The sequence below is a fragment of the Dendrobates tinctorius genome, unplaced genomic scaffold (assembly GCF_039654945.1).
Source record: "Dendrobates tinctorius isolate UK_male_01 unplaced genomic scaffold, ASM3965494v1 ptg000420l, whole genome shotgun sequence".
Classification (NCBI taxonomy): Eukaryota; Metazoa; Chordata; class Amphibia; order Anura; family Dendrobatidae; genus Dendrobates; species Dendrobates tinctorius.
In genome coordinates this window covers 747501-759559 of record NW_027362084.1, presented here as the reverse complement: position 1 = coordinate 759559, position 12059 = coordinate 747501, and the positions used below count along the sequence as shown (strand labels likewise).

Sequence of the window (12059 nt, the reverse complement as noted above, 5' to 3'; positions counted from 1 at the left end):
CACCGTGCCCTCTGCTGTCTGAACGTCACTGACAGATGATGTGCTAGACAGCAGCAAGCAGCGATGGACCCCGGACAGGTGAGTATCGCTATACTTTACCCATCCTGGCACGGTCTCTGCAGCCCCCAGCTTCTCCACGATCTCCCTTCCTGCCTTCAGCGGTCATGTGGTACCGCTCATTAAACTCATGAATATGCGCATATTCATGAGTTTTAATGAGCGGTACCATGTGACCGCTGAAGGTAGGAAGGGAGATCGCGGAGAAGCTGGGGGCTGCAGAGACCATGCCAGGACGGGTAAGTATGACCTGACACCCAAACGGAGCTTGCAACGTTTTTTTGGCCGGCGGATCCTCCAGACACTGAATTAACCCCAAATTCTGTCTGAGTGCCGGACAAAAAAAATTCTCTCCCCCTCCCCCCCTCCCCCTCTCCCTCCCCCTCTCCCTCTCCCTCCCCCCCTCTCCCTCCACGGCCAGCGGTTCCTTTAAATTTCCTCATTTTCAGGATCCGTCTGAAAACGGATCCTGTGCCATCCGTTCACATCAGTTGAGAACGGATCCGCTTGTCTGCCTTTTTGGCGGATTATAACTGAAGTGTGAAAGAGGCCTAAGGCTCAGCATATCTCTGACAACATGTAGGTGATGGAAGAATATCTGGTCTCTTAGCACAGATCTTGTGGATTTTTGAACAATCTCTTATTAATCCTAATTCTAATACTAGACTAATTGCTGTATCTGAGCAGTTACTGTCAACTTATTCTCACCTTTTATTTAATTTAATATGTATTCTTTAACTAATGAAAATGGACATTATAGAGTTTTCTATTATGTAATTTTACTTTATTTTTCCCCCAGAACTCCCGATGATCTCTCTAGACAGATACTTGCCATACAGCAGCGGGAGATTAAGCTGAAAGAGGAGAACCTCGGCATCATTAACAGGTAAGGACTGCTTATTTCAGTTTTTACATTCTGAGAGTTAAAATATAAATTATTGTCAAATATTCCAAAACTATTGTTATAATTTTGTACCCCCCTTTTTGGGTGGATTTTATTTTTGACCTTCTGTACCTATTTATATTCCCCATTGTCGATATTAATCTGATGTTGCAGATCTCAGACTCGCTAAGGCTGTGTGCACACGCTGCGGATTTTGCTGCGGTTCCGCAGCGGTTTTGGCCGCTGCGGACCCGCAGCGTACAGTACAATGATTCCCTATGGGAATCAAAAACCGCAGTGCAGACGGTGCGGAATTTTCCGCGCGGATTATCTGCGGTTTTCAATCCGCAGAAAGAATTGACATGTCAATTCTTTCTGCGGATTCTCCTGCGGTTTGCCATCTCCTCCATTGAGGAGATGAAAAACCGCAGGGCAAAACCGCAGAGCAATCCGCAGGTAAAACCGCAGGTCTTTTGACCTGCGGTTTCACCTGCGGATTGTACAAAATCCGCGCGGATGAATCCGCACCTTTTCCGCAGCGTGTGCACACAGCCTTACATGCACACTTATTCTCACTCTTATGGGCTGGTTCGCTGCGAGGCCCGGTCCCCACCCTCTCTACTGAGAGACTGAGGCCCGGTCCCTGCCGCAAGACTGAGGCCCGCTCCCCGCCCTATCTACTGCGAGACTGAGGCCCACCCTCCCTGCCACCAGACTGAGGCCCTGCCCCTGCCCTCCCTGCCGCCAGACTGAGGCCCTGCCCCCGCCCTCCCTGCCGCCAGACTGAGGCCCTGCCCCCGCCCTCCCTGCCGCCAGACTGAGGCCCTGCCCCCGCCCTCCCTGCCGCCAGACTGAGGCCCTGCCCCCGCCCTCCCTGCCGCCAGACTGAGGCCCTGCCCCCGCCCTCCCTGCCGCCAGACTGAGGCCCTGCCCCCGCCCTCCCTGCCGCCAGACTGAGGCCCTGCCCCCGCCCTCCCTGCCGCCAGACTGAGGCCCTGCCCCCGCCCTCCCTGCCGCCAGACTGAGGCCCTGCCCCCGCCCTCCCTGCCGCCAGACTGAGGCCCTGCCCCCGCCCTCCCTGCCGCCAGACTGAGGCCCTGGCCCCTGCTCTCCCTGTAGTCTGACTTTTGGTCTCTGGTGCAATGGACAGGTGACACTTGATCTCAGTGAATAGAAAGGAGACACCTAGTACCCCTCACTTTGGAGTGCTTTTTTCAGGGGTGTAAGACAACATTTTTTTACTAGTGTTTTGTGATTCTCTATCACAATATGTGTCACATGAGATCAAGCAGTGACCATTAAAATGGGAAAACTAGTGCAAATAAAGTGAAATCTGGTTACTTGGGGAAAATACACCATTTTTTTCATATTAGTTTTAGGGACCATGTATAGAAGAAAAAAAGAAAAATTCAAACTCACCCCGTATTTACCACTCAAAGATTCCATCCTAATCATTTGTGTGTTAATTTGGCATTCTGTAACGCTTTATGTAGAACTCTTCGTCTTCCATTCTCAGCGTGTGAAAATTTTGTGTCTTACACCTCGGGGCCGAGTGGCGCAGTTGGTTAAACACTTGCTGCTTCTCTTGACATTTCAACGACTTCTGAGCCCCTGAGAATTGCAAAAATAGTTTTTGGCATCGCCAATAGCTACAGCAAAGTGCACTCTAGTGCTAAAATGACTGATCTTTTTCATACTTGAGTCATCTTCAGTGCTTAAGAATGAGGGGAAAAAATCCATTTGATGAGCATTTGTTTGATTTGTAAATGTCAAGTGAAGCTTTCCCCTTCATATATAGCGATGTCATTGCTGGAGCTTTTCAAATAGGTCATTTAAGGGTCGTGCTGATGAAAAATGTATGTTTTTGTTGTTTTTTTTCTTCTTACTTTTGCTGTATGCATCTCTATATGGAAGAGTTACTTTAATCCTTTAAGGGATTTTCCACTTTGAACAATTGAAGCGGTTAACCCTCCAATTGAAAAAAAATAAAATTTAAATTCTGGAGTGATATACAATGTTATTTTAATCATAGCAATGACAAAACCCTGCCTCTGTTCAGTGTAACTTTTTCTTTGCGCGCTCTTCTGATGTTTCGTCAACTGGTTCATGCATTGTTTGTGTCCCTTCTCCCCTTCTTATTCATTTTCCCATCCCTTGTTTGAACTTGATGGATGTATGTCATTTTTTTTTTCAAACTTATCACCGTAACTGTGTTAAGTCAGTCATGCGCATTAAATGGCTGTCGGCCGGATGATGGCCACCTTCTCAGCCGACTCTTCCATACATAGGAGCACTTGTTCGGCCAAGTGCTCCTGTGTTCTCTATCAGACAACCGCCGTCTGCCACGTCGGCCTGCCGTCAGTCTCCTGAGAACAATTCCATCGACATCTCTCTCGATCACTTGGTCTGCTCCCCGTTACCCATTAGACAGTCAGCTAAACCCATCTATTAGCAGGATCAGCCAACATTAGTCTATTTGAGGGCCTAAACTTTGTATGGGTAGGTAGCATCTCCTCAGGTGGGACCAGGAAGCAGCAGAATTCCAAAATAGTGCATTGCAGTCAGCGTGTGTTAACTTTTTTTTTTTTCTTGTCTCCTTCCCCTTACAAACAGAAATAATAATCCCTCACCCACATCCTCAGCAATTCCACAAATAGTGAAGGTCCTATCTATCTATCCTATCTATCTATTTTAGGGGTTCACACTTTGTTTGCTGCTGAGGTCCACTCAGGCACAAATTTCCCTGTTGAGCAGGATAAAATGTATTTTCTGACAAACTTTCAACATAAAGTAAACTGCTTTTCTTCAGCCAAAACATTCAATAGCAAAATCAGTCGTTTCTCAGGGTAGGCACAATAATGTAGCACGGTCTCACCCGCAAAGCAGTAGAGGTAACATTTATCCTCCGGCACAGTCAGTCCACCATTAAGGATATTTTCCTCTCCAGTACTACAGACTACACCTGAGACGACCCTTCGACCTTTTGTCAGACCTGCAAGCCCTGGACTGAAATGCACGGGTGGGAACTTTCCCACTCAATTTCTTTTGGTCGCTCCTAAATCCTGGACCAAAATTCCAGTCCACTAAAATTTTTCTCAGTAGCTTATTGTTGCTGGAGCACTCTTTTCCGGAGCCTAAATCAACAAGCCCAGCCACTAGGGAAAATTGAGTGGGCACTATTACAGATGACCCATAAAATTGTATACTATTTTTAATGGATCCGAGAAAAATTGTACACAGAAACCAAATTGTGCAAAAAAAGACATATAAACTTTATTTAGATAATGTACATAGACAGTACAGTGTACAGCTTGTTTTATTGGAGCCCTTTCACTAGTGTCTGCCCAGCAAGCCCGGTAGTTAGATTCCAGGGAAAGAGTTAACTCCTAACATGCCAGTCATTTTCTGCAGGCCACTGATTTTTATACAGTTAACTGCTCCCCTCCTTCCCCCTTCCTCTGTGCTCCCACAGGGCTATTATCACTCCTGTATAATTACAATAAACCCGGCATCACAGCTCTCACCCTTTTGAGTGTATGCTTGTTCAGATCTCCTATTATCTCTGTATAAATGCAGTGATAACAGTATAAACTTTTGAGCAAATCGCTGACAGCCGAGTGTGTTACAGCAGAACTTGTGTTGAGCTTTATACTGCAGTTATCCTAATACTACAGCTCTGCTACTTACCGGAACTGTCACTCATGGAGGTGAGCCCGCCCTGCCCGAAAGCAGGAAGTAAGGAGACTGCAGATTTGTGAGCTGCTCAAGAGACAGATTGAGAATAACCCTTTCATAGGTAGCTACAATCTGATCCCTTGGTGAGGTGACCGTCCATCTTGTTTGACAAGGTCATATTTTATCTATAGAGTGAAGAATGATTTCTGGGGGCATGAGAAGGGTCAGAAGTGGCTCATACGTGGAGCAAGAATCTGATTTTTCTGATAAGCTCTATTACAAAGTCAGAATGTTGGTGGAAATGACAGCAACCATTTTTGAAAAACTTTTATAATTATGCGATTAAACTTTATTAACAAGAAGTTTATCTGCCCCTTTAGTAGCGATAGTGACAGATTATGACCGTCCCTCCATAGTTTCACTTTAGCAAAGTTTTCTGAATTAGCGGCTAAGCATCTCATGGCGGTAGATGGAAGGATTAATTACATCGCTGAAATAGACAAGATTGGAATTGGCCCCAGTCAATTTGTTTTGCATGCTGCCTCGATGTGCTACACTCCAAGTAACCAGCGATTCTGGCTGCAACATGATCAAGCTTCATTAATATGAATTCCCCTGCTTCATACAGCGCGGAGGAACTCTCTATGAATCCGTTCTCAGATTGATTTCTATGAAATGTGAAAAGACACTTTGCCAAGTCTTTCTTGCAGGACACTCGAGAAAATCAAGAAGCTTTTGCTATTGTGTAATTACATTTCCCTGTACTTTTTTTTTTAATCTTATCCTCTTGTGAAAAGTTCCACGTATGAGCCTGATGGCGACCTGCTATGCAGTTCTAGATTAGGAAGAACCGATGTCGGAAAGGAAACGCTTTATGATGCTATTCTCTAATATTTATTGCGCTGCTTTAACACTGATTGTTTGTTTCATGGCTAGGCTAGTGGTCTTTGAAGTCCTGGAAAATCATTTAAAAATTTCCCTACGATTAGAAGAAACTCTGACCATCGGCAGTCCGAAATCGAATATGATTTATTGACCATCAGTTGGCAGGTCCCCCATACATGTTAGAGTATTGATCTCACCCTTCAATATCGGCAGGTCCAGCTGACATTACTCTGTGTATGGCGGCCTTAAAGGGGTTCTGGCAGTAGAATCAACCCTCCTCAACCATCCATATTGGCTTGTAGGTCATAGAATTTGAATAATATGATACCTTGATATCTGCGATCCCATGTCTTATTACTGAGAAATACATATTTTTCTTAGTATGTAAATGAGCTGTTATGATCTATGGGTGGGACACATATCTCCCTGAGGATCTGCCTCCAGAGCTGCTTATAAATGAAAGGGGTGGTTATCAGTGTGAGACCTGTAGATCAGGAGAGCAAACTGTTAGTCATTACATGTCTCACACTAGTAATATCTTTCATATTAAAATAAATCTCTGGAGGCAGATTCTCAGGGAGATCTATGTTCGGCCCATAGATCTTAACAGTTAATTGCATATTGATAAAAATGTGGTTTACTGTGGAATAAAACATCGACTCGCAGAGATCAATATATCATTTTATTCAACTTTCTATGACCTGCAAGCTCAGGAGGGTTGATCCTACTGGCAAGATGCCCTTTAAGTGTGCATGTGATAAACCAGGTGCTTAGGAGTAGTCACCTGTGCTCTGACAATGAGGCATGGGAAATGGTCACAGTCACTGACTGTACTCAAAAATAGTTTAAAAATGGAAACAAATGTAATGAAAGCATAAGTGAAAGAATGTTTGGTGGATTCATGATGAGAAGGGTTGCCCTTCGCACAGCTGTTTGGTGGATTTCTTTTGGAATCCTACTGCTTCAGTGTTTTGTACTTTGTCTAATGAGTGGTATGGATGCTATGGAGGTTTATCAATTATTTTATGGAGCGGAGCAAATCTCACAATGCTACGAACATGTCACATAGAAGGAAAACCAAATCCATTCAGGGTTACGAGCCAGCATTGGGGATGTGCAGAACACGATCACCATCAGTCATGTAATAACCTTCCGATCTGATGAGATGCCGACACTCCTGTTCCTCTGGAACTTTTCTCAATGTCCCAGATGTATAAATATTATTACCCCAATGTATACTTTAATTTTGGAAATGCCTTTTTCATTTTGATGTGTATACTCAGAGAATAACATCCGTGTAATATACCGCCATAGGAAGTCAAGTCTCGTGAGCCTATAAAGGGTTTACGGCTTAAGTATAAGAAGTCCGGATTTATATTTTACTTAAGAAAAAAAATCTTTCTCTAGAAATGTGCCATAATTATGCTGCCAAGATTGTAAGGTTCAAAGCCTGTTTACACACACAAGCTTTGAAATGTTGAAATATGATTTATTTTTCCCTTTAATCTCTCTGCCTTGCTGGCATTTCTCGTGCTCACCTTTTTAGTGTTGTTTTTTTTTTTTTTTTTTTTTTTTCTTACTTGTAAGACTTTGTGCCAGTGTACCTGTAGGAAAAAGAAGACTTTCAGAAAAGGTGAAATATATTCTGGATGGGAATAAAAATTTACAGATTTTATAAGCAAAATGGGTAAATGAAAACATCATAAAAATAGGCTTTGGGTTTTGGGAAAATAATGCAAGTATTGCTGTAATACTCCCCGAGGAAATATGAGGAAATCTATTGGAATTGTGAGAGGTCGAATGTTGGGAAGTGGGGCTGTACTAACAGGAGTCCATGTTGGAACAGTGGGGCCACGGCATCAGGTGCCCATGTTGGAACAGAGCTGTAGCAGCAGGTGCCCATGTTGGAACAGAGCTGTAGCAGCAGGTGCCCATGTTGGAACAGTGGAGCCGTGGCAGCAGGTGCCCATGTTGGAACAGAGGAGTCGAGGCAGCAGGTGCCCATGTTGGAACAGAGGAGTCGAGGCAGCAGGTGCCCATGTTGGAACAGAGGAGTCGTGGCAGCAGGTGCCCATGTTGGAACAGAGGAGTCGAGGCAGCAGGTGCCCATGTTGGAACAGAGGAGTCGAGGCAGCAGGTGCCCATGTTGGAACAGAGGAGCCGTGGCAGCAAGTGCCCATTTTGGAACAGAGGAGTCGTGGCAGCAGGTGCCCATTTTGGAACAGTGGAGCCGTGGCAGCGAGTGCCCATTTTAGAACAGTGGAGCCGTGGTAGCGAGTGCCCATGTTGGAACAGTGGAGCAGCGGGTGCCTACAGTGGGTACGGAAAGTATTCAGACCCCTTGAAATTTTTCACTCTTTGTTTCACTGCAGCCATTTGTTAAATTCAAAAATGTTCATTTTTTCTCAATGTACACTCTACACCCCATCCTGACTGAGAAAAAAACAGAAATGTAGAAAGATTTGCAAATTTAGTAAAAAAGATAAACTGAAATATCCCGTGGTGATAAGTATTAAGACCCTTTGCTCAGTATTGAGTAAACGCACCTTTTGAGCTAGTACAGCCATGAGTCTTCTTGGGAATGATGCAACCCCTGGATTTGGGGATCCTCTGCCATTCTTCCTTGCAGATCCTCTCCAGTTCCGTCAGGTTGGATGGTGAACATTGGTGGACAGCCATTTTCAGGTCTCTCCAGAGATGCTCCATTGGGTTTAGGTCAGGGCTCTGGCTGGGCCAGTCAAGAATGGTCACAGAGTTGTTCTGAAGCCACTCCTTAGTTATTTTAGCTGTGTGCTTAGGGTCATTGCCTTGTTGGAAGGTGAACCTTCAGCCAAGTCTGAGGTCCAGAGCACTCTGGAAGAGGTTTTCACTCAGAATATATCTGTTCTTGGCCACATTCCTGTTTCCTTCAATTGCAACCAGTCATCCTGTCCCTGCAGCTGAAAAACACCCCCATAGCATGATGCTGCCACCACCATGTTTCACTGTTGGGATTGTATTGGGCAGGTGATGAGCAGTGCCTGGTTTTCTCCACACATACCGCTTAGAATTATCACCAAAAAGTTCTATCTTCGTCTCATCAATTTAGAGAATCATATTTCTCCTAGTCTGGGAGTCCTTCATGTGTTTTTTAGCAAACTCTATGCGGGCATTCATATGTCTGGCACTGAGGAGAAGCTTCCATCAAGCCACTCTGCCATAAAGGCCCAACTGGTGGAGGACCGCAGTGATAGTTGACCTTGTGGAACTTTCTCCCATCTCCCTACTGCATCTGTGAAGCTCAGCCACAGTGATCTTGGGGTTCTTCTTTACCTCTCTCACCAAGGCTCTTCTTCCACGATTGCTCAGTTTGGCTAGACAGCCAGGTCAAGGAAGACTTCTGGTGGTCCCAAACATCTTCCATTTAAGGATTATGGAGGCCACTGTGCTCTTAGGAACCTTGAGTACTGCAGGAATTCTTTTGTAACCTTGTGCCTTGCCACAATTCTTTCTCTGAGCTCCTTGGCCAGTTCCTTTGACCTCATGATTCTCATTTGGTCTGACATGCACTGTGAGCTCTTATATAGACAGGTATGTGCCTTTAAAATACAAATCAAGTCCTATCAGTCTAATTACACACAGCTGGACTCCAATAAAGGAGTAGAACCATCTCAAGGAGGATCACAAGGAAATGGACAGCATGTGACTTAAATATTAGTGTCTGGGCAAAGGGTCTGAATACTTATGACCATGGGATATTTGAGTTTTTCTTTTTTAATAAATTTGCAAAAATTTCTACATTTCTGTTTTTTTTCAGACAAGATGTGGTGCAGAGCGCACATTAATGAGGAAAAAAATGAATTTTTTTGAATTTACCAAATAGCTGCAATGAAACACAGAGTGAAAAATTTAAAGGGGTCTGAATACTTTCCGTACCCACTGTATGTTGGAACAGTGGAACCATGGCAGCAGGTGCCCACATTGGAACAGTGAAGCCGTGGCAGCAGGTGCCCACGTTGGAACAGTGGAGCCGTGGCAGCAGGTGCCCACGTTGGAACAGTGGAGCCGTGGCAGCAGGTGCCCACGTTGGAACAGTTTAGCCGTGGCAGCAGGTGCCCACGTTGGAACAGTTTAGCCGTGGCAGCAGGTGCCCACGTTGGAACAGTGGAGCAGTTGCAGCAGTGCCCATGTTGGAGCAGTGCGACCCTAGCAACAGTGCCCATGTTGAAGCAGTGCGACCCTAGCAGCAGTGCCCATGTTGAAGCAGTGCGACCCTAGCAGCAGTGCCCATGTTGAAGCAGTGCGACCCTAGCAGCAGTGCCCATGTTGAAGCAGTGTGACCCTAGCAGCAGTGCCTATGTTGGAGCAGTGCGACCCTATCAGCAGTGCCCATGTTGGTACAGTGTGACCGTAGCAGCAGTGCGACCCTAGCAGCAGTGCCCATGTTGGAACAGTGCGACCCTATCAGCAGTGCCCATGTTGAAGCAGTGCGACCCTAGCAGCAGTGCCCATGTTGAAGCAGTGCGACCCTAGCAGCAGTGCCCATGTTGAAGCAGTGCGACCCTAGCAGCAGTGCCCATGTTGAAGCAGTGCGACCCTAGCAGCAGTGCCCATGTTGAAGCAGTGCGACCCTAGCAGCAGTGCCCATGTTGAAGCAGTGCGACCCTGGCAGCAGTGCCCATGTTGAAGCAGTGCGACCCTAGCAGCAGTGCCCATGTTGAAGCAGTGCGACCCTAGCAGCAGTGCCCATGTTGAAGCAGTGCGACCCTAGCAGCAGTGCCCATGTTGGTACAGTGTGACCGTAGCAGCAGTGCCCATGTTGGAACAGTGCGACCCTAGCAGCAGTGCCCATGTTGGAACAGTGCGACCCTAGCAGCAGTACCCATGTTGAAGCAGTGCGACCCTAGCAGCAGTGCCCATGTTGGAGCAGTGCGACCCTATCAGCAGTGCCCATGTTGGTACAGTGTGACCGTAGCAGCAGTGCGACCCTAGCAGCAGTGCCCATGTTGGAACAGTGCGACCCTAGCAGCAGTGCCCATGTTGGAACAGTGCGACCCTAGCAGCAGTGCCCATGTTGAAGCAGTGCGACCCTAGCAGCAGTGCCCATGTTGAAGCAGTGCGACCCTAGCAGCAGTGCCCATGTTGAAGCAGTGCGACCCTAGCAGCAGTGCCCATGTTGAAGCAGTGCGACCCTAGCAGCAGTGCCCATGTTGAAGCAGTGCGACCCTAGCAGCAGTGCCCATGTTGAAGCAGTGCGACCCTAGCAGCAGTGCCCATGTTGGAACAGTGCGACCCTAGCAGCAGTGCCCATGTTGAAGCAGTGTGACCCTAGCAGCAGTGCCCATGTTGAAGCAGTGCGACCCTAGCAGCAGTGCCCATGTTGAAGCAGTGCGACCCTAGCAGCAGTGCCCATGTTGAAGCAGTGCGACCCTAGCAGCAGTGCACATGTTGGAACAGTGCGACCCTAGCAGCAGTGCCCATGTTGAAGCAGTGCGACCCTAGCAGCAGTGCCCATGTTGAAGCAGTGCGACCCTAGCAGCAGTGCCCATGTTGAAGCAGTGCGACCCTAGCAGCAGTGCCCATGTTGGAACAGTGTGACCCTAGCAGCAGTGCCCATGTTGAAGCAGTGTGACCCTAGCAGCAGTGCCCATGTTGGAACAGTGCGACCCTAGCAGCAGTGCCCATGTTGAAGCAGTGCGACCCTAGCAGCAGTGCCCATGTTGAAGCAGTGCGACCCTAGCAGCAGTGCCCATGTTGAAGCAGTGTGACCCTAGCAGCAGTGCCCATGTTGGAACAGTGCGACCCTAGCAGCAGTGCCCATGTTGAAGCAGTGCGACCCTAGCAGCAGTGCCCATGTTGAAGCAGTGCGACCCTAGCAGCAGTGCCCATGTTGAAGCAGTGCGACCCTAGCAGCAGTGCCCATGTTGAAGCAGTGCGACCCTAGCAGCAGTGCCCATGTTGAAGCAGTGCGACCCTAGCAGCAGTGCCCATGTTGGAACAGTGCGACCCTAGCAGCAGTGCCCATGTTGAAGCAGTGTGACCCTAGCAGCAGTGCCCATGTTGAAGCAGTGCGACCCTAGCAGCAGTGCCCATGTTGAAGCAGTGCGACCCTAGCAGCAGTGCCCATGTTGAAGCAGTGCGACCCTAGCAGCAGTGCCCATGTTGAAGCAGTGCGACCCTAACAGCAGTGCCCATGTTGAAGCAGTGCGACCCTAGCAGCAGTGCCCATGTTGGAACAGTGCGACCCTAGCAGCAGTGCCCATGTTGAAGCAGTGTGACCCTAGCAGCAGTGCCCATGTTGAAGCAGTGTGACCCTAGCAGCAGTGCCCATGTTGAAGCAGTGTGACCCTAGCAGCAGTGCCCATGTTGAAGCAGTGTGACCCTAGCAGCAGTGCCCATGTTGAAGCAGTGCGACCCTAGCAGCAGTGCCCATGTTGAAGCAGTGCGACCCTAGCAGCAGTGCCCATGTTGAAGCAGTGCGACCCTAGCAGCAGTGCCCATGGTTGAACAGCACAGTGCTGCAGAAGTTGGTGCTATGATTGGAGCCATATCTTTAGAAATATGGTGATTAAAAAATGTT

At 47.4% G+C, this 12059-nt stretch overlaps 1 protein-coding gene across 3 annotated transcripts in view; it reads left to right on the top strand.

Annotated features, from left to right (window-relative positions):
- Window positions 1-767: 767 nt before the first annotated feature.
- LOC141076507 (mitotic spindle assembly checkpoint protein MAD1-like) overlaps window positions 768-12059 on the top strand; it is a 620485-nt gene continuing 609193 nt past the window's right edge. For all 3 annotated transcript variants that reach the window (XM_073563984.1, XM_073563986.1, XM_073563985.1), the window contains exon 1: window positions 768-943. In XM_073563984.1, coding sequence (XP_073420085.1) covers window positions 783-943 — 161 coding nt within the window. In that variant the 5' untranslated portion in view covers window positions 768-782. The remainder of the gene's footprint in view (window positions 944-12059) is intronic.